Genomic DNA, 22686 nt, shown 5'->3' on the forward strand with positions numbered 1-22686 from the left:
TTTCCGACCTGTTTTACCGGTGAAAGTCACTATAACGGCCACTCGTAACTTCCAACCCGTGAACTCGCACCAGATCGAACTGGTACAACTTCACAGGTCGGAAAAACACGAGTTACGGGCTGCCTTGAACGCACCATAACAGTCCTCGTCCCTACGTCACCACATTCACGGCGTCCCTTGGCTGCACACACAGCCCTGCATGCCGTTCTCTCTCCTCATTGGATAAAAACTGTAGGATACGAGAAAAGTTTTCTCCTCGGCTCAGAGCAGAGCAGAGGGACTGGGAGACCCGTGTTTCGGTCCAAACACTCTATGTAAGTGATTGCTGTTGGAAGATATAACTATTTAAGACTTATATTAACACAAATATATCACTTACTTCTGCTTTAAAATGATTTTCATTTCATAATCAGTTGTGTTATGTTTTATATGACCACTTTTGGATAATTATCAACACATATGAGTGAGGGGATACTCATGGTAGGACAAAAGGCTCACATAAGGTTGGGAACCACTGCTTTAAGTGAGGGCCAGTGAACCACAGATGAGATGGCATCTGTAAAGGAGGGTTCTGTCTAAATGATCATCTGTGTCTTTTCATCTGTACAATAACCAGCTGTTCAAATAATTTTGTGATAATTAGGGTAGTGCTAATGGGCATTAGTCATTCAGGCATGGCATTGTTGAACTCCTTGGCACAGGGATAACCAACTGGGACAACAGTCTTCAGCCACTGGGACGGACAATCACTTGGGGCAGTGAGGTGTTAAAGATGTCCATTAGCACCTCTGTTAACTGATGTACACAGTTCCTATAAGGACCTAACCTGGGATGTTGTCCAGGCGTGTGAATGGAGGAAACAGGTCCCTGGGGTCTTCTGCTCTATCGCCCCTCCACATGCTCCAAGGGGCATGTTGCAAAGGTGACCTTGGATTTTGAGAGAATGTGTGGCTTCCACCACCCAGTTTCACCTTGTTGCTCTGTTGCTGATGTAGCCAAAGACACCTCTATAGAGGCATCTCTATATTCAAAATTATGATTCTGATCCGCTTAGAGGAGAAGCAACCAGCTGAGTTGAAATACAGCAACTTTGAACATGTAGCCCACTTAAAATATTGATCATGCAGCTTGGCTTCATTCACTGTGTGAGGTTATAATTTATTAGGCTATACAGTAGATTATTAGGAGTTTGTTTCCAGCTCAAACAAATTCATGCCAGAGCTCCTTCATGTTAGCCTACATTAGATAATTAATTTAATTGTAGTCATCTACGGAGTGGATTAGTTGTTTAGCACTCCAACATGATATTCATTTAAAATGACGATAAATAGCCTAGACTAGGCTATAGGCCTAAATATAAATATAAGGGCACTTAAAAGTAGCACAACATGCAAAAGCCCTGGTGAAGTAGAATATTTTCTGAATTGTATTAAATTAAAACATTCCAGTAAATCTGCTCAGTTAGTGGATATTTAATTATATTTAGGCCTATTTAACGATATGAATTTACCACTCAAGAGTGTAATGCGTTTGCGTGCGCGCGTGCGTGCGTGGGTGACAACCAATCGCAAAACGCAACGTCAATAACGTGCAGCAACAGCAACGTCACTGTTGTGCGACGTGCCGGACGGATACGAGCAAGCCGCAACAATTTGACAGCAGTAACTCAGTTTTGTTGTTTTATCAGTGGCTTCATCGGCCAGGATTGAATTTGTACGAGTAGATATTAAGACAGCCTGTCAGTAGTTTAGCGGGTGTAGTGTCATACTTGAAGCCTCAGTGACTGGTCCACAAATCCAGTGAGCCTGCAGCTAACGTAGCATCAGTTAGCACCGTAGTCTCTGGTCCATCAGTATTTGCTGCTAAGTTACCAGTGCTCGTTTGTGACGACGTTATGAGTTATGGATACGGCGGCGGAGGTGGAAGAAGAGGCAGAAGAGGAGGTCGAGGGAACAGGGATGGCAGCAGAGAGAGGTGGGACAGAGGAGGAGACCGAGGAGGTTTCAGGGGACATAGCTCCGACTTTGATCAGGACCGAGGAGGCGGAGGAGGAGGAGGAGGAGGAGGACAACGGGACCGTCCTCCTCCACACCTGAAGGGCCGTGAGATTGGACTGTGGTACGCAAGATATGGGGCCGTGAGGAGAAAACAAGCTGACCGGAGATCGGTAAGGGCTGTGTTTTGATGCATGCTCTTGCACATTGTGGCGAGCAGGACCGGTTGTCTGCAGAGTTTCAGTCTCCCATTTAGTTTGGAAACTAACAGAGTTATGTAAATGCTCTTGAGAACTGTGCAGAGTATTCGCATGAACTTTTTGCTCCACTTCTCTTCAGAGGAAAATGGTATTTACTATAAAATAGATTTGTGTATTTGACCGTTTATTTCTTCTCCCATTAATCAGCCCCTAACATTACTTTTACTCCTACAACCACTGTAGCATTAATCTCATAAAGTCAAAAATAATTTGACAACCTTGGACACTTCTATTGCAAAATAAGTCATTTTGACACTGACACATTTAGCCAGTGGTACCTTTGTTCATGTACTCAGGAAAGCTTTATAATGCAGAACTTTTATTTAGTAGAGGATCTTAGTATTCCACCCTGCTTAGAAATTGTAATATTGGCCTCTGGGTTTAATATGAGATACAAATGTTTTAAAGAAGTGGCAGTCGTTTCCCTCACAGAGTTATTAACTTCTGCTAGAAAACAGGTCTGTGGTCTGAACACGAGTGTTGACTGTAGAGCACTGGGCATAGGCTGATTTAATTGGAAAATGGCCCAGAGCACAAAGTCTTCAGAATGTGAAGAACTGTTAACAGCGAGTGGGCAGCAACCCTGCACACATGTGGTGAACCAGCCTGATACTGACACGTCCTGTCATGATAAATTGGTGGGGTAGACTGTAGCCAAAACAGTAGACACTTTTTAAAACAGAAGCTAGAGAATCTTAAATGAGCTGGTACTTTTCATCCCTGACTAAAATGATAAAAAAAAAAATGATTGCACTTTCCGTGTCTGTGTGCAGCGAGCAGTGGTCCAGATGGATGAGGCCAGAGAGCAGCACATTACCAAGCTGCTCAACTCTGTCCAGAATGACCAGTCTGGTCCAGGGAGAGACAACAGGCACGCAAGAGCCTCTACGTCTGACAGCTGGCGGACAGACACTGATAGTGGTGGTCATTGGTGAGAACAGCTTGCATAGCATTTCCATTTGAAACTTGTGCAGTATAGTTTTTTTTTCTTACAATAAAGAAAGTGAGAATGCAAATGTCTAGAGTGTCAGTCATTTATTTCTGCTGACACTGGTAGGACTCTTAGTCTAACCTGTTTATGACCCTTGTGAGCAGTTACTTTGACGGGGATATGCCTGAGGAGGAGAGACTGAAAAACGAGGTCAAATCCGAGGAAGAGGAGGAAGAAATTAGTTCAGGCCAGAAGAAAGGAGCTAACACATCACAACGGTAAGCAAATCAGATGCATGCTCGGAAAGAAATGACTCGCTCTAAAAATATGATTTTATAGTTAATGATGGTCCATGCCACAATCACAGACCAACCAGTATTGTCTGCTGATTAACCTGCATTGCTGATATTTGCACAGTCGCAGTCGAGCAGTCGCCAAAGATGAAACTCCAGACACGTGGGATGAAGATGAGCCGCAGGAGGACGAAAAAGAGAAGTTGAGGAGGAATGACAGAGATCTGGACTTCTTAATCCAGGAAGTAGTCAGAGATGATTCACTGGACGACTACTTAAATAGAGATCTACAGAGCAAGCAGTCAAATTCAAAGTACAGAGAGATGCTGGTGAGTTATATCAAGTTTTATAGCAGCATCAGTGAAAGTGAAGGCTTTGTGAATCCTAATAGATTTTTTTAACAGTATTGATATCATCACAGTTGCAAGATGATTTGTATGGAGTTACTGTAGCAAGGAAAGGTGGAGCATGCATCAGGACAAATCCATCATTTAAGACTTACGAAGAGCAGAGAGCTGTTATTTAGCTGGATAATTAATAAGACATACATTACAGTTGTTTTGCAGGAATTTGCTGCTATATGGGCTGCACTGACATTAACGGGGTGACAGATGTTTTTGTTTACAAATGTTCATTATTACAAGACCCCAATGCGAAATAAAGCTGGAGTTCTGGTTAATTAGTACCTCGGTAATTCTAGCAATGTTATGAAATATTCCTTATCTATGCAAAATACCGTAATGCTGTTTTATTAGTCTGTCACAGCATCATAATATTATCACCTCATTTTATTCCATGAGTGAAATTTACACAGTTACTGATTTGTTGTGCCATACTGAGCTGTTTTACAAAATCAGAGCTTATCTGTGACTATTTGGATCATGTAGATGTTTGGATGTGCTAAACCTCTACTCACTATCAAGTGAGTGTTATTAAATTATTACTCATATTTTGTCTCACCAGAAATTCAGGGAAAGACTACCATCTTATAGCAAGAAAGAGGTAAGTTTTTGATTTTATATATATACTGTATATTATAATGTTTGCACAACTCCTTATCATCACAATCTGTTACAGCTGAATTTGTTTCTTTTTTTTTAAAGAATTAAATGAAAAACACATTATCCTTTTCTGTCAACCTTTCCGCCTCCTTATGTCACTCTCCATCTGCTTCCTTCCATCTCTCCATCCTCAGGAGTTGGTGGAGCTGATCAACTCTAACCGTGTCCTGGTTGTGAGTGGGGAGACAGGCTGTGGAAAGACCACTCAAGTCACCCAGTTCATTCTAGACGACCATATCAATAGAGGCGTGGGCTCCATGTGCCGGGTGGTCTGCACGCAGCCTCGTCGCATCAGTGCCATCTCAGTATGTACTCTGCTGCTTTTTCAGGTCTGACTGTGTTAGATTATATGGTGCTGTTGCCACCCTTATATTTTGGTGTGTGTGCTCCTTCTCTCAGGTAGCAGAGCGTGTAGCAGCAGAGAGGGGAGAAAGTGTAGGCAATGGAAATTCTTGTGGTTACCAAATCCGCTTGCAGAGGTAAGGAAGTCTCCACAAACATATGTTGATGCATAAATTTGAAGAACTGTATGTAATTAGAAATAAGCATTTGGTTCAGTGACACTGAGCTGGTGGAGTCACCACTGTTTTTTTGCTGGTATAGTTGTTCCAGCTAGCACAGATACTGTTTCTCTACATCTTTAAAAAAAAAAAAAATAAAAAAAAATAAAAATAAGGGACGGGAGATGTAAGCATTAGTGGATGGAAATAATGATCTTACACCACACACACAGGAAGAGATGCTCAAAGCTCAGAAGAAAGGCACTGCACTTGAGCAGACTGAGCAAGCAGAGTATTACAGGGGACACAGGAGGACGCAGCTATCTAAAGTGAATCATACAATAGAGTATAGAGCATGAGAGAGTCTGAGATTGATGTAACAGGGGAGGATACAAGGCAACTCTGGTGTGGTATGAAGAGAGACTGATACTGGAGAAGTAAAAGGATAGGCAGAGGAAATTATTACTGACTGTCAACATAATAGAACAGATAAAAAGATGCCAGACTAAGAGTTTAAGAGCATTTTCAACATTTTCTAAATCTCTAACCTATTTTGAAATGCATCTCTCTGAGCTATTCTCACACTGTGGTGCCGTCACCGCTTCTGTCACTTTCACTGGTGATGGGTGTCTCTCAGTAGGTACATATCTTATCTGGCAATTTGTACCTCAAGCTTTGTTAAAACTCGCCTTGATGCACCAGCTCCTCCACTTAGCAAGTAATATAAGAAAGTACACACCTCCACACTCTACTTTTCTCCTATTGGTTACTCAGCGGGTAATCAGCTTTTTTTTTAAAAAACTGAATACAAATCGTCCAGAACACATTTGATCATCAGCTTGTGTGCCAAGGAGCCAGTGTATTCATCTACACAACTCAGTCGTTGCTTTGGGTAGTTATAAAAAAAAGCACAATAGGAGATAGGAGACTATTTAGAACAAATAAAGTGAATCTGATTCATAATAATCTGTCGTAGCCAATATTTCAAAACTGTCATAAATAGCCAGAGATGACGGAGAACTAAAACTACTGTATTTGTATCCCTTCTACTCTGGTTGAATTTCAGAATTGTTATCACTGATGCACTGATTGTGCTCTGTTGTGTCTATCACTCTGTTTTATCATTATTTATTTTCTTTATATATAGGCTGTTTTATCATTACAATAGGTAGCAGTGAGGTCTGATTTGGTGCACTGTTTCACTGCTTTGGTTGTGTAACTATTTGTTGTGTGTTGATGTTGTGAATTACTGAATATTTTTCAAAGCTGCTTCATAATTTTTTTTGTTGTTTATTAGAGTGTTATCTCCCCTGAATTGAGTCCAAGTTCTGTTGGAAATATTACTTTTGCATCAATTATTCAGCAAAGCCTTTGATGTGGTTCAATTGTCAGTGCAATTCTTTTAAATGTGTCATAAGAGAGGCAATTTTATTTTGTTTGTGAATAAAACTGATGAGAAGCTATTTCATGATTGCTTTTCATTGGGCAAATCCTTCATCACTGACTGGTACTTAGCATTTTGTGCATACGCATGGTTTTTATAGCAACACCTCTCAGCTTTCTGCGACTTTTGTTCATAGAGAAGATATTGCGATTATGAAATCACATTTGAATGTTTGAATATTTGATATTTGGAGTCATAAAACAGGATAAAAGGGTGGAAATACAGAGAAAATAACAGAGAAACTCATCCTGGCAACGTTTGTCTTACTAAGTCCTGTGTCATTTGGGGAATTTAAAGTTCTTTTTTTTTTTCTTTCTTCCTCCTGTGTCTCAGCCGGTTACCACGGAGACAAGGTTCAATCCTGTATTGTACAACAGGCATTATTCTTCAGTGGCTTCGCTCAGACCCGTGAGTTACCCCGACTCCCTGCTTCCTCATCACTTCCTCACCCAGAATTTCTCCCTGTCTGTTTTTCCTCCTAGTGTCTCTGCTCCAGCTGTCCTTCCTCTGCTCTCTTATTCTCTGTGTGTCAGTCACTGTTTTATCCCCATTGATTTGTGGTCGAGTCTACTGTCTGTAGAAGAAGCATTAGTATGGGTCTCCAGTCTTACAGACAGAGCAATGAAGGCACACACACACACACACACACACACACACACACATACACACACAGCTTCTGTTGACTCATCCCTGCATACGCATCCTTGCATTTTGAGTGTCTTCAGAGAAACCACAGAGACTAAATGAGGGTGCCAGCTTTTCTTGTTGCCTTGCTTCATGCTCTTTCAGAATTGGCACGACTCTTGTGAGTCATTTTAGGACTACAGTTGTCTGACAAAACACTGCAACTTTTTGGCATTAATGTAGATTTATATATATATAATCTGGCTTACTGGCCGACAGTCTGATGGGCTGCGGCTCTGACTGCATGTCTTTGTCAGTTTTGGTGGGACTAATTGTCTCCAGCCGCAACAGTAGTGATACATTAACCTTTTCACTCCTATAGGCCAGTGTTCATTACAGACCACAGCTGTACGCCCTTAGGGATTCTCTTCAAATTTGGAACAAATGTCGGCTTGGACTAAAAGCTGAACTGATTTGATTTAGGTTGTCAAAGGCCAAAGTTCAGCTCAGTGACCTCATGTTCTTGTGAATGCAATCCATCAGAAATACCCTGAGAGAATTTAGTTAAATTTGGCACAAAGATTCACATGTAATCAAGGACGAACTGATTCCAATTTTGTGATCATATGTCAAGATCACTGTGACCTCATGAACCATGTTTTTGGTCATTACTTAGAAATGTATACAATACATTAAAGCAGAAGTAAGCGATCCGGTCGTTTTGGCTAACTTCCTGTCAGCCGATGGAGTTAGCAGTCCCCGCCCTCGTCCTTACGTCACCACATTCACGTGCATCCCTTGGCTGCACATACAGAGAGGACCGCCCCTTTATGCCGTTCTCTCTCCTCATTGGATAAAGGTTGTAGGATACAAGGAAAGTTTTCTCCTCGGCTTACAGCAGAGCAGAGTGACTGACAGACCCGTGTTTCAGACCAAACACTCTATATAAGTGATTGCTGTCGCTTAAGACGAATATAGACACTAGGGCTGCCCCCGACCAAAGATTTTGTTGGTCGACCAGTAGTCGTCACCTATGGCGATTAGTCGACTAATCGACCCCCCACCTTGAGGGAAAAAAATAAAATAAAATAAAAAAAAATAAAAATAATAATTATTTTTTTTGCCCGCGGTCAGGTTGAGAATTAATTAATTAATGCTCGTGACTACGGCCGTGTTGGGTCCGAGATTCAACAACAAGCCGGTCGGGTTTCACCGTTATTACCGGCAGAATGCCCGTTTATCACCAATAAACACAGTAGATGAGGAGGGTAAAAAGTTACTGAGCTCAGGCTGTGACGGGGGTGCGGGGGTGGGGGTCCGCGGCGTGGAGCGGTGCGGGCATAGACATATGTCTATGGGTGCGGGTCTCTGACTGCAGCGGGGACTATCATGGATCCGCTCCGTGACACTGAGACTGACCGCCGGTGAGAGCTGTGGGACGGGACCGGGGCTCAGACAGCACCCGCTAATGGTGACAGCGGTGATACGAGAGAGACTGCCATGCCGTGTAAAAAAAAAAAAAAAAAAAAAAAAAGTGTCACGTCACGACTTCCTGTATCTGGCCCTTCAAAATAAAAGCCCCATAACCTTTCATATACAGTTCAGTCATTGATGTTGGCTTAATTTTGACAAGACACGGCTCCAAATGTTTTTTTTTTTTTTCCTGCGACCAATCGACCAATGCAATTTTGGTCGGCTAATGATTTTTTGGTCGACCAGTGCTTGGTCGACTATTTGGGGGCAGCCCTAATAGACACATTAAACTCATATCAAACATATCAAAATGGTCCAAAGGTCAGCTTCACTATGACATCGTGATGTTTCGTAAAAGCACTTTTGGTCATCGTTCAATTCTACGACTGTAACCACATGTTAGATAACCTGGACAGTTGGTAATTCTGGATTTTCATTTTGTCAGGTTGTTGTCCAGCGTCAGTCACCTGGTGTTGGACGAGATACACGAGAGGAACCTGCAGTCTGACGTTTTGCTAGTTATTGTGAAGGATCTACTCAGCCTCCGGGACGATCTCAAGGTCATCCTCATGAGTGCCACGCTCAACGCAGAGAAGTTTTCAAATTATTTTGGTACGCAACACAACCAAAGGACATTTTGTGCATTTTGCTCAGCTGATGTGTTGTTTAATTGGTTTGGTTTTTCCTCCTCATCTACCCATCTACTCCCTGTATCAAACTCCCTTCAGACAACTCGCCAATGATCCACATTCCTGGATTGACGTTCCCAGTGGAAGAGTTCCTACTGGAGGACATTGTAGAGATGACCAGGTAGAAAAACACTCCTCCAAATCACATGCATACAGATACAAATGAAAAACTGTGTACATGTAAGCGGGTTGGTGTCTCTGCCAGGTATCGCCCCCAGAATCAGAACCGCCCGTCATGGAAGAGAGGCTTCTGGCAGGGCCGCAACTCCAGACCTGAGAAGGAGGAAAAAGAGGCTGAATACAAGGAGAGCTGGCCTTGTTATGCACGTACACTGCAGGGCAGGTGAGCAGGGGTGCATAGTGGGTTAGTGAAATTGAAAGAGCAATTTTGCATAAATAACTCTCTTTAATAACTCTCAGCGCCACAGGAGATGTAGTCCACTTCTCTGTAACACTGAACAAACCTTCCTTGTAATTTAATACAGCTGTTTGCACAGCACTCCCTTTTCTTTGCTGCTTTTATTACTGCTCTGTTCCGGAAAAAGAATATGAGGGAGTGTAAACATGATTACTTTTGGTGCACTTTACCTGTAGAAACTGTTTTCAAACACACACAGCCTGAATGCCCTGCACTACAATCTCACTATGTGATAGAGTTAGAAAAGCAGTGGGCAGAGCTGTAGACTGCATACACCTACACTGCCTTCCTACGCTGCAGTAAGTCCTTCTTTTTGCGAACATCTTCTTGTGACTGCAGCGCACATATGGCGTGTATTGTAATGAATTCTGATTGCAAAACAATTTTATACATTCAATCCAGAATATGAACAAATGTGAAGTTTGTTTTTCAGGGTAGCAATGTGTGAAAAATGACCAGATTAATAAGCTTCACATGCACAGAAATGACAACTGAAAGCACTCGTTTCATTTTGTATTGAGTCCTGCCTGAATTTTCTGAGGCAACGTCTTTTTTTTTCATTTTTATGTTACATGATAGTCCTAAACTGACGCAATCTCTCACTGATTAGCTCATTAATGACCTGTCACTCTCACATTGAAAGCGATGCCCAGAGAGCCGAGTTTCCATATTTGGAAACGTTCATGTCTGCAACAAAATAATTTGCAACAGTTCAAACCTGAGCATTAGGAAATACGGATGCAAATGTGCTAAAGGAAAAAAAACAGAAAAACATTACAATAAACATTTAATGATCGTGTTTACTGAAGCTATGATCACGAATACAGTTAAAACTGTCAAAACATTTGTCAAGTCCACACTATTGTTTGACGCCGTAAAGAAATTGGAGAAAGACTTCTGTTTGCAAATGTATAAATCTCAGTCAAAGCCACAAGTAATGGAATAGTTGGAAACGTAGGAACACTTAGTTGTCATTTAAGGAGGTGGTTTATTTATTGTTCATGTGTCATGTTTCACAGGTATTCTGACAACACTATTGCGGCACTAGAGATGTTGGATGGTGATGACAAAATTGACCTGGAGCTGATCCTGGCTCTGATCCGTCATATTGTACTCAATGAGGAGGTGAGTTTAGCCTTGGATGTCTGGTTTCAGGCCAGAACTGTGGTGTCTGAAAAAAACTATATTTGTATTCAGAGCTGAAAATTGGATTTGAGGGAGATATGTGATTTATGTTTTTAAACTTGCACCATCTCTCAATGTTTTGATAATAGACAGGCTGACAATATTGATCAAATAAGAGTAAGTAACAAAAGGAAAAGAGTACCTTATATTCAGAGGTGAAGCAGATGGAAGGAACAGGAGGGCTAGCTTCCAAACACAGTGCCACATTAGATCAGATGAAATAGCACAGATCCTGGCAGCAGATCTGTGCTAATGAGTGATTGAACAGATGCTTTCCCTTTGCACATTCCCTCTTTTTCTCTTTCCAGTTCTTGTTAAATTTCATCATTTTTGTCAGTGCCATTTCAATGCTCAGTGCACAGTTTGGTAATGTGATGTATAATATCAACCAAGACAGATGAAAGTACCCTTTTTGTGTAAATGTTTTACTAGACCCAGAAGACCCAGTCAAACAGAACCGCAAGAGCTGCAAGTTAATCACTGTTTCAGTACATTGCCTGCTAAAAAAATATGTGTTTGCAGCACTTCTCGTGTAGTCACAGCGTCATGCGAGACATACGCAAGCCAATATGTGCAAGGCCAGACTGGCACAATGGAGCAGAATATCACAGAATGCAGCCTATTGTCGCTATTAAGAGGAGAATAATGAGGGTGAGGATGACTTGCTCTCACTTGCCCTGCTGGTTTTCCAGCTGAAGTGGAGCCGCTCTAACGTTTATTTCTGTGTCCATGGAAAACGTATACGAGACAAGGACAGAACAAAGAGACAGGCCCAGAATGAGGAGTGACTAACACTGATAGACAGAATAATTATCCTTTCCCCACACGAGGCTGTATCTCTATCAGTCACGGCCACCATGAGCCAGTCGAACAGCTGATTTGCCGTGGCATTGTCAAGTGGCTCAGAGGGAACCGGCTGATGTGCTGTGACGTCGTTCTGAGCCGAGGATGGGAGGGGGGATGGGGGGCGGTCTGCCAGGCTTTCATCTGTGAGGATTGGTTAATTATGTTGCAGGGGACTGTGATTAGACACCTTGGGGGTTGACACAGAGGCGGTAATGAACGCCTGCTGGGTGCAACTATGTGTGTGCGAGCATGCTGCCGGTTTGGTGTGCGTACACGCTAAATAGTAGGCCAACATTGCAGAGCTTACTGTGCCGTTAGTTTAATTTTCGCTGGAGTAAATCGGAGCCTCCGTCTGTTCTGTGTATGTGTGAACATGCGTTTCTGTCAGATTTTAACAAGGCACACTGCCTGCATCTCTCTGCTCCTCCTCGCTTTTCTAACACATGTACACGTGCACTGACATTAACACATACACACACACACACATACACATACACATACACATACACACATACAGTCCCACGTGGGTGCCAGTTGTTGAGCGCTGGTAATAATAATTAGCTTTAATTAAAAGGCAGGGGTGCTAGGGGCCCGGAAGCGACTTTTAATGTCTTTCCTCATCTCCACTCAGGAAATGAATAGCAGAGTCCTTTTATAAAAACAGGGTTATTTTACACCAGCTTAATATTATCCTGAGAATGATTTTTCTTTAAATGTACTGTAGGTCTATAATGTGGTGTGGCAGAATAGCATTTCCTCAAACTTTAACCCATTGATGATTTTGCTCAGGTTCAATAAGTTTAGAGCTTCTTAAATAATAATTAGTCATAATTACTGTGCTGTCAAAAATACTGTTGACTGTTTAATTATGGTGCCTGTAGCACATTGTCTGGACTGCTGTGTACAATCTGATCTACATGTACTGTATATGTCAGAAACATTGTGTTTGTGTTTAGGATTAACACTGCAGCATCACTGTATTTCTGCATGGTGTTTTCAGACTGCATTTGTGTGAGTTTTAATTCCCAGGTGACCGATTGCTTTTCTTTTTTTGGCTGTTTGGAGAAAATCAAGTTGGTCCCTGTGGTAATGTGAAGCAGAGGATGCCAGTTAGTGGAAAATGTTGTTGTCATGATGGTGTTGGCAGTGAGTGTCAGGGACTATTGTGTGGCTGAATGTGGAGGCTGGGAGCTCAGGGCAAGTCACCTCCATCTGCCTCAGCTCAGCTCCTGCGGGGACACGGGCACCTTGTTCACTTCTTGGCTCAGTTGTTTTTTTGAGGCTTCTCCAGCTGATGGCTGCTGCTTCCTGTGTGTTCCCGCTGGTTTTTGTGTGACTTTCAGCCGCTAAGTGTTGTTTCGTGTTTTTGTCTGACAGGAAGGAGCAATCCTGGTGTTCCTCCCCGGCTGGGACAACATCAGCAGCCTCAATGACCTGCTCACGGCTCAACAGATGTTCCGATCAGGTAAATGACACGGCTACAAGTATATGCATTTTCCATTTTTGAATTGTTGGTTGATCAAAACAAGTCAATCAAATGGTTGTTGTTTTTTTCTTCACATTTTTAACTAATCCATTACAAAAAAAGATAATTTATAGATGGGGACTAATCAATTTGTTGATTGACAAAAAAGGTGTGTGTGTGTGTGTGTGTGTGTGTGTGTGTGTTTAGTTATACAAAAATGTGATGGCTCTTGATCAATTAGGAAAATATTCTGCAGAATAATTAATAATATTGTGTGTAGTGTGATGTGGAAAACCTCCACTGCACATATAAACAGATGATATAGATTTATACAATCCATAAGTATTTTTCATGGTTTCATGGTAATTGAATTGAAAATTTAAAAGGGACACAAGGCAAGCATACATGTCTGCAGACTAATTACATGGGAATCTTCAGATTTTTTTTTCATTTATGAAACATAAGTGTTTGGTTTGAGGTGAGCCTTCACCCACGCACACACTTCTAGGGCTCTTTAATTTAACAACAGCCATGATTACGAGATTGCCACCCACAATTATTTTGATTTGATTAGGTGCAATTCTGATGCTTTCTGTTTGGAGTGATTGCTCTGGTGTTTCAAATCACAAACACAGGGGAACTCTGGCCAAACAGCCATTTCATTTTAGCACGTTGATTAACCGATCTTTGATTTCTAAACTATCAGTGACCTTCAGATCTAATGTAACTGCCCGCTCTAAGCAGAGTTGCCCTAAATGTGTTTTATTTCATACGTACATCATAATTTAATAAATATTAAGTGTAATATAATATGTGTTTCAAAAGATGGAGAAAAAATAATGTGGTAAATGAATGTGCTCTCAGTATGCAGCAGGCTATTCATGGTTATATATATTTAGACAGACACTTGCACCTACTGTACGTATCTGATGCTTACCGGTGGTGCTTTGTTTGAGTTTTTCCTTTTGTGTCCTGTTGTATTTCAGATCGGTTCGTTATCATCCCTTTGCACTCCCTCATGCCAACCGTTAATCAGACCCAGGTCAGCGGCACTCTTCTGTTCCTCTCTTTGTCCATCTCTTTGACTGTGTCTGTCTCTGTCGATTGTCCTGCTTTATTCTGTTCCTCAATGTCCAATCTTGCCTTTCTCCCTCGCTCGTCTCAGGTGTTCAAAAGGCCTCCTCCTGGAGTTAGAAAGATCGTGATTGCTACCAATATAGCAGAGACCAGGTAAGTGTGAGTGTGTCTGCGTGTTTTATTCATCCAGCCTTTCTACTTACTCTCCTTTAAAAAAAGTCTGTTATGTTCTGTTATTTTCTGGTAAGTTTATGAATAAATGATGATATTTTCTGTCACACTCTGTAGTTTATGTGTGTGTTTTGTATGTGGATGTGTAATGTAAGTCCCAGTCATTAATGGAAACAACAGATTTGTTGCCAATTAGCATACATTTCTTGGAGTGATTACGAATTCTGTCATATTGGCCTGGATGGAACACAGTGAGTCTCCGACAGGCAATTTGTTAATGCGTTCACATGGGCCTTTCACACGCACACACACACAAACTGATTAAGGAGCTGTCTGCACTCCCCTCACATCCCTCCACTAAATATAGAATCTAAACCTACCGAAGGGCTAAATTTAATTTTTAGAAACTGTCTCTGTGTGTGTGAGTATTAGCTAAGCATTCCTGACAGGCTCCTTTGAAGTTTTTTTTTTTTTTTTCTTTCTTTTCACGTTTGGTCTTTATTCCGTTCCCTTTTTCTCTCACTCTCTCCGCTCTTGCTCACAGCATCACCATCGATGACGTTGTCTTCGTGATAGATGGAGGGAAGATTAAGGAAACCAACTTTGACACCAACAACAACATCAGCACCATGACAGCCGAGTGGGTCAGCCTGGCCAATGCCAAGCAGAGGAAAGGCCGCGCTGGCAGGTGTGTTTGTGTTAATTTGCTTGCAGGGGCTTCCGCAGATATTTTTATAATAAGGGCATGCTGCATATTAGTGCCTCTGCGTGCATGATACTAATCTGGGAGGATTATTTTTCCCTCTATTTGTCATCCCAGCTCCCCGGCAGTCTTCCCCATCAGCCCACTCCCTCCTCCCTCCCCATCTGTAAACACAGAGAAAGGCAGAGTCTAGTCACTCCCAGGTTGTTTCCCGTCAGTGACTATAGACGTTCTAGACGTTAGCTAGCGCTGACATCAAAGGGGGAACGGGCCCAATTATCAGGAGCTGCTTACTGTGCGCAGTTTCATCCCATTAGTTTTGAATTAAGCCCTTGTCACAGAACTAATATTACACATAACCTTTTCTTTTCTCTCTCTCAACTCTCTTCTTCTCTGCTTATCTCCAGGGTGTGTCCAGGGAAGTGCTATCATCTGTACAACGGTCTGAGGGCCAGCCTGCTGGATGCCTATCAATTACCTGAAATTATGAGGACGCCGCTGGAAGAGCTCTGTCTGCAGATCAAGGTTTGTGAATGTGGAAAGAAAGAGTGAGACAGAGTGACGGAGAGACCCAAATAGGTGTTGGCCCGGGAGTTGAGATGAGGACAAGATAGCTGTGAGTTTTGTAAGGGGGGGGGGGGTGTGAGGACAGTGCTTCTGTTTTTGGTCTTCCATCGAATTATAGCCTCTCCCGCCTAATGAGAACAAGGGATGGACATCCAGGGCTGACTCATGTCCCTTGCTCTCTCTCTCTCTCTCTCTCTCTCTCTCTCTCTCTCTCTCTCTCTCTCTCTCTCTCTCTCTCTCTCTCTCTCTCTCTCTCTCCTCTGAGCCTTGTTCTGGCTTTCTTCTTCAGTTGCTTGCTCTTTTTTTTCCCCCTCTATTTTTGCTTTCTCTTTCTAAAATCCCCGCACTGCACTCAGACATATTTCAGTCCATGCTAATGGAACATTAAGGCAAAGTTCATTCAGATCTAGTATTCACAGTGATTGTTCTCACCCATGGCTTTATTGGATATGCATTTGAGTGTGTGTCTTCCACTGGTTCAGTTGGAAGTATTTGTGTGCGTGTGTGTGTATGATGTGGTTTTTGAAGCTAGTGGGTGAGAGGCGGACTAATGCATTATATTGTCCTTAACGTGAGAGAGAAACTGACAATAGGCTAACCCTGAGCAGACTCTCAAAAGCATAAACACTCCAACAGCACTCTGTTAGTCAGATAGGGAAATATGTTCACTTCCTTACTCTTAATTTTGCTGCATGTTGGTGTTTGGAGCGTTTAAAAAAACATTTTCTGAAGTGGAAGTGAATTCATGTTTAGAGATTGTCGATGTCATAGAATCATGTTTTAGCATATTTGTTTTGTTCTCAACCCAGAACTTCTAGAAGAATGCCAGTGTTGTTAATGTTACACAGTGTTATATCTTGTATAAATAGCAACAGCCATGTGAGCGAACAGTGTCTTGGTATGTGTTGGAAGTAAACAGACACAAAGCTAATCGCTCTGCCACAAGCGTTTGCCTGAAATAGATGCTAATTCCCCTCCCTTCCAGGGACTTGATGTTGTCCCTGTTGTTGTTGTTGTTGTTGTTGTTGAAAATTAATTTAAGAATCATGAGATGCTTTTGCTTTTCAGTAATGTAATGTGATGTGTTGGCATGTTGACAGTTGACATGTGATGTGTGCCTCCTTAGATACTGAAGCTTGGGTCTATTGTTCAATTCCTGGAGAAAGCCCTCGACCCTCCAACTGAAAAGGCTGTCAGTCTGGCCATCAAGAACCTCTTAGACCTGGTAAGAAAGAATGACCATTATTCAAAACATTTAAAATATATGTTCGTATCAAACCAGCAATAACAATTAATTAGTAAATGTAATAGCCCGAAACCTAAAAATCATTTATTTCAAGTTTGGACAAATCAATAATTTGTCAGTTGTTTCATCGACTCAATTTTCTGCTGATCATCAAATGTATTAATTGACTAACTGTTTCGGGTTTTATTAAATTGTTTTAACAATAATGCAAGTGACAAGAACACAATCGCTTTTTGGGAGATAGTTGCAGACTACCCCTTGACCTGAGCTTGTGATTTCAAGGTCTCCTGTCAAGAAGCATTACTTACAAATCTGCTAGTTCGCAGGATGTTATTTTGTAGCTTACCCTCTTATCCAGGAGGGAGGTGGAAAAAAAAAACCTAACCCATGTGGAATCAGCAGAAAAATGAGCACTTATTACACGGGTTCAGACGATATAATTTGAGAAATGTTTCATGCTCCCGAGGTTAAAACACATTGTTGAATTAGGAAGCAGTACTTGAATTTGACAATAACAAAACGCAGCAGTGGTTCCCAAAAGCTTTCAGAGGACTTAATTAGCACAGCAACTCGTTTAAAAGCAACACCAGCGCACACTGACTGTACACTGGTCGTCTGGGAGCACCTTGCCTTTATTGCCCTGTTGTTATTGTGATAAATGCATTTTAGTGTTTTCCACTTTAACGATGCAGTACATTGTTGAGCTTTGGGAAATCCATTTCATGTCTTGTAATTGTGTTTGGATAACACCTGATCTTGAGTTAAAGATGACTTAAATGTGCACGTTGTGTTTGGGCTCTTGTGTGACCATGTTGTGTGTTAGAACGCCCTGGACCATTCGGAGAATCTGACAGCGCTGGGCGTCCACCTGGCTCGTCTGCCTGTGGAGCCTCACATCGGTAAACTCATCCTGTTCGGAGCTCTGCTGGGCTGTCTCGACCCTGTGCTCACTATCGCTGCTTCACTCAGCTTCAAAGACCCTTTCTTCATACCCCTGGTAAGCCACTCAGGTCACAGACATGAAAGCTTTTCGTTGGCAGTGACACAAACACGCAAACACTTCAGCACATTGCTGCAGCCTAAATTGTGACTTTTTCCATTGCAAAGTAGCTTTTTTTTGTCCTTAATGCATCTAATGCTTCTCTCAGGGTAAAGAAAAGATGGCAGATATGAGGAGGAAGACCCTCTCCAGAAACTCCAAGAGCGACCACCTCACTATTGTCAATGCCTTCCAGGTAAAACGACTGACACTTGTCGATATTGTTTTATCACTGTCTTCTTTACAATCGGATTTTGTCTTAATATATCATCCATTGATTGGTCAGGGGTGGGAGGAAGCAAAAAGGCGTGGTGCCAGGTATGAGAGGGAGTTCTGCTGGGACAACTTCCTGTCTGCCAATACACTCCAGGTGAGCCAGGATGATTATGAGTGTTGTGCTGAGCTCTACAGTTAAGTGTTTTGAAAATAAAACCAATGGTAGTACATGATTTCATTTTGAGCTTGACTTTGGTCTGAGCATTTAAAGGCATACACCCTTTTTATATGATTAATCCTTTCAGATGCTGCACAACATGAAGGGTCAGTTTGCTGAGCATCTAATGAATGTAGGCTTTGTCAGCAGCAAGGACCCCAAAGACCCCAAATCTAATGTCAACTCAGGTGACTAAGACAAAGTTTTGGGCTTCAATTCAGTATTCAGAAAACTCTCACGAATCTTAAAACCATGGTGTGGAGCAGTAATAACACGATGTCTCTAACTCTCACTTCCTTCCTCAGACAATGAGAAGTTAATGAAAGCAGTCATTGTCGCCGGTCTGTACCCTAAGGTGGCCATGATCAGACCATCTCACAGCAAAAAGAGGCCGGGGTGAGTCTGTCGAACAAGGAGGGAGAGGAGCGATAAAAGACAGGGAAAGGGGCTGCACAGCACAAGATAGAGAAGTGTGCAATCATTCTTATTGATCAGCGGGTAGAAGAATAGGCTTTTCAATGCAATATCATCAGAGCTCATAGGTAATAGTTCTGTGACAATCACCTCAGGCTGTGCAGGGAGCGTGTTAGGAAAACTCTCAAAAAACAGAGGCGCTTTTGCAGCTGAAGATTAATGCAGTCATCATAAACCTGCCCTCAGGCAGCTGTCAAAGGCAACGGCTGTGACCTGTGTTTGAAACGACAGACGCATGCAAGAGGGAGACAGACACACTGTCTCGCAGTAGGACTGTCAGTTATTTTTTGTCTGTATTGGTGACAGCTTTGGACCCAGTTGCAGAGTGAAATTGCCGGGGTCATTTCCCCCCCCCTGCATAAGTTATTCAAATCAGTCGTGATGCCCCAGCCAGTTGTAAGTTTTCACATGTCCGCATCGCAGCTCTGCAATATTTAACAAATTCAATGCTCAATGAAGTGTGTTTTTGTTGCTAAATCAGACCACTGTCTGGTACAAGGAGCCTGTTGCCGGCAGCCAAGCAGTCGGCTTTGTCTGGCTGACACGCAGGAGTTTGGAACACAGCTTTGCTTTGATGTTGGAGACGTCTTGCCAACTGCAGCACAGTTTCTCTTTGGTACCCCTTTGGCTCGTTAATATGATGCACAAAGAATCTCCTGCCACTTTGGCACTTGGAGGCTTGTTTCTGGCGCTTTTTGGAAGTCTGAGGGAAAAAAAGAATTCGGTAATAAAGCATTTTCACTGGACGACCGTTTGTACACACACACACACAGAGCCATTTATCACACTTGGAGAAGCTTCACAGCTGAAAGGGGAAATCAATACCACCTGTGACAGAACAATAATGGTAGTGCTAAAAACTATATTATTGTTAATCGCTATTAGACTTTTACCACAACAACGCACAACAACTCCAACACTATATCTTTCTCAGGGTTAAGGTGTATACCCAGGCCGACGGAAAAGTCTGCATCCACCCGAAATCCGTCAACGCTGAGGAGACAGAGTTCAACTTCACCTGGCTCATCTATCACCTCAAGATGAGAACGAGCAGCGTGAGTAGGCGAAAGAGGGGAGGGGGGGGGGGGGGGGGGGGCATGGGGACACTTTCTGTCATGTTTTGCTCACCGAGTATGAATGTTGCGTGTTGCTGTGTGTCGTCTTGGTTATGTATGTGTCCCCCCCTGAAGGGTGCATGTGAGCGGAAAGAGGGACCTGCGGTTAAAGGTTAGCAGTGGCGCTACGCCCAGCTTTACACTGAATGAATATTTGATTAAAAGGCCGCCTTTCAACTCCCTCTCAAAGGCTCTTGTGCTTCAAAGCTTCCAGACACAATGTAAGATGTGGTGGTGGTGGTGGTCGCTGACTGCCGCCCTCACTCCTGTCCCCTTTTTCTCTTTTTTTCGGTCTTTTTTTTTTTTTTTTTTTTGGCGCTCTTCACACTCCCATTTTCCCATCCCTTCCATCTATCTGTCTTTGTTCTTTCCGTGCTGTCTCTCTTTGTGAATGTTACTATTCTGCAGAAAAACACCTTTCATGTCCTGTCTGATTGCTGCCTCTGCCTTTGTCTCTCACTTTGCCGCTTCGTCTTTATGAAGAAAAGTGTTTTGCTGTATTTCACCATCATCATTGCCGCCATCAATTTTTTTCTCTCTCCCTCGTACCCTGTAAGTGGTTTTGTGCGCAAGGCACGGCATTTGTGTCTATAAAAAAAAAAGTAAGATATTCTGAAATAGATAGTCAAGGTCATTTGTTTACTGAAAAAGAAAAAAAAGGAAGGAAGCGGGAGACCAGCACTGTAGACAGAAGAAAAGAAAGTGAGTTATGACGTTACACTTTATCTGCTCTGACGCACTTGCCCCTGCTGGTCCATTACATTACACATTCATGGGGCAAACACAGCTGTCCCAGCTCTCTCCTTCTTTCTTTTCTCGCATCATCTTCTGCCCACTCCCTCTACGTTTCTCTCCCTCTTTCAGACACTAATTCTCCAAACTTTCGCCCGGTACCTTCAAAGCTGTATTAGGTTTTGTCTGACCTCAGTCTGCTGTGTCTGTAGCTTCAGCCCTTAAAGCTTAGGCGTTTCTGTTTCTGAGTGTGCGCATACAGATCAGTGTGAGTACCACTTCTGTTTTCTATCTGTGGCAGTCCGTTTTCAGTAATTTGTGAAAAATATTGATTTACTTTGACCTTCGATATGTGAACATGAAAACTAGCAGTTCTCTTAAATCAGTGACAAACTCTTCTACAGCTGTCAGTTCAGCCCAGTGCGCAATATGGATGGAAAAGAGTGTCACACGTTAGTGATATTCACAGACAGGGCAAGATGACATTTTTTTCTAACACTGGAGGCACTGAAACACATTTCAAACACACACAGCCACTCCTCACTAATGGGACACTTTCAGCCCACACCACGGAATAGCTGCTGGGCACAGTGTGTCATAATGATGCTACTCTCTGTCACTGAGTGTGTTAGCGTGTTTGTCGCAATACTCCCGTCGTTGTGTGTCAGCGACATCTCTCTGTGTGCCTCTCAGATCTTTCTGTACGATTGCACCGAGGTGTCCCCGTTCTCGCTGCTGTTCTTCGGAGGAGACATCACCATCCAGACAGATGACGGCCAGGAGACCATCGCGGTGGACAAGTGGATCGTCTTCAGGTCCCCCGCGCGCATCGCTCACCTCGTCAAGGTAAGCCGAAGACACGCTCACGTAAAACTTTTCTCAGTCCTGATGAGATGACGATGAACTAAACTTCTGTCTTTTCCACAGAGTTTAAAGAAAGAGCTGGATTCTCTACTGGAGGATAAAATCCGTAGGCCAGCTCCTGTGGACTGGCAAAACCGTGAGTCCAAAGACTGCGCTGTCATCACAGCCATCATAGACCTCATCACCACCCAGGAGAAGCCTGCAGGCAGCACTAAAGGCTACGGCAGAACGTGGGAGTCTGCCCCGAGGGGACAACACGCTTACTTCAATGACGACGACGATGATGATGACTAGAAGTGGCCAGGGTTTTGGTTGGCGAAGAAAAGAGGAGAAGAGACTGACTTCATCCTTGGACACAAAGGTTTGATGGGATATGTATGCTTACCAGCTGGCCTCTACCCGATGGTGCTGCTTGGTTGAAATTTTGCCTGCTCCTGAAGGCCAAAACTCGCACTTGAATGACACCCACTATTAGTTGTCTCCTCTTTTTTTTGCCTATTTGGTCACAATTTGGCAAGGACCAATCCATGTTCACAAACACTCTATAACTGTTTTGTTTATTCTTCAGTTTGTACACCTGTGGTTTGGATAAAGCCCCCCCTTGTTTCAAAGCAATGTCACTTAATGGACTGGCAATAAAAGGAAAGATGTATCATAAAATGCCCTGCTGAGCTTCATCTACATTACGAGGCTAACATTTAGGGATTAAAAACACAGAGATAACCATTACTGTGAAATATTGCTGACTTTTTGATGGGGGGCCATTATCTGCTCACTGATTAGAGAACACCATTTGCTCTGAGCTCTGGATCATTAAATTCACATGGGTAGTATTTGGTTGGAATGAGCACCTGCATAGCTGTTAAAACTTCAGCAGCACAGTTGCAGATTTAATGTTGGATATCTCATAAATAACTGAGAAGCTGCTGGTGGCCAGAGGGTTTCTACACATTTCTAATTGACCTTCACTAAGTGTCCAGAGAGCACACGGTTAATTTATTGTTCCAAATGTAACTGGAGGAAAACAAGTGGAGTCATCGTCCAAGGGATGTCATATTGATGATTAAGAAAACACGACAGGT

The 22686-nt window shown here is 42.7% G+C and overlaps 1 protein-coding gene across 1 annotated transcript; it reads left to right on the top strand.

The window, feature by feature from the left end:
- Window positions 1-1616: 1616 nt before the first annotated feature.
- Window positions 1617-22268, top strand: dhx36 (DEAH (Asp-Glu-Ala-His) box polypeptide 36). Its single transcript, XM_083985046.1, has 26 exons — window positions 1617-2167; window positions 3028-3185; window positions 3350-3463; window positions 3603-3807; window positions 4442-4480; window positions 4674-4844; window positions 4939-5018; window positions 6817-6891; window positions 9026-9192; window positions 9309-9390; window positions 9475-9612; window positions 10707-10812; window positions 13096-13183; window positions 14170-14225; window positions 14349-14413; window positions 14976-15119; window positions 15542-15659; window positions 16828-16926; window positions 17771-17944; window positions 18096-18182; window positions 18273-18356; window positions 18508-18607; window positions 18725-18815; window positions 19828-19948; window positions 21434-21586; window positions 21668-22268. The coding sequence occupies exons 1-26, from the start codon at window positions 1895-1897 to the stop codon at window positions 21896-21898; spliced, it is 3219 nt and encodes a 1072-aa protein (XP_083841172.1). The 5' UTR covers window positions 1617-1894; the 3' UTR covers window positions 21899-22268.
- Window positions 22269-22686: the final 418 nt, after the last annotated feature.

This window comes from Trachurus trachurus, assembly GCF_905171665.1.
Source record: "Trachurus trachurus genome assembly, chromosome: 13".
Taxonomy (NCBI): Eukaryota; Metazoa; Chordata; class Actinopteri; order Carangiformes; family Carangidae; genus Trachurus; species Trachurus trachurus.

Bases quoted from the DNA above. Each gene is read 5' to 3' on its own strand.
- dhx36 (XM_083985046.1), top strand. From the start codon at position 1,895: ATGAGTTATGGATACGGCGGCGGAGGTGGAAGAAGAGGCAGAAGAGGA. The intron at 6,892-9,025 runs GTGAGTTACCCC...TCATTTTGTCAG, and splicing joins CAGTGGCTTCGCTCAGACCC to GTTGTTGTCCAGCGTCAGTC. The intron at 18,183-18,272 runs GTAAAACGACTG...TTGATTGGTCAG, and splicing joins CTATTGTCAATGCCTTCCAG to GGGTGGGAGGAAGCAAAAAG.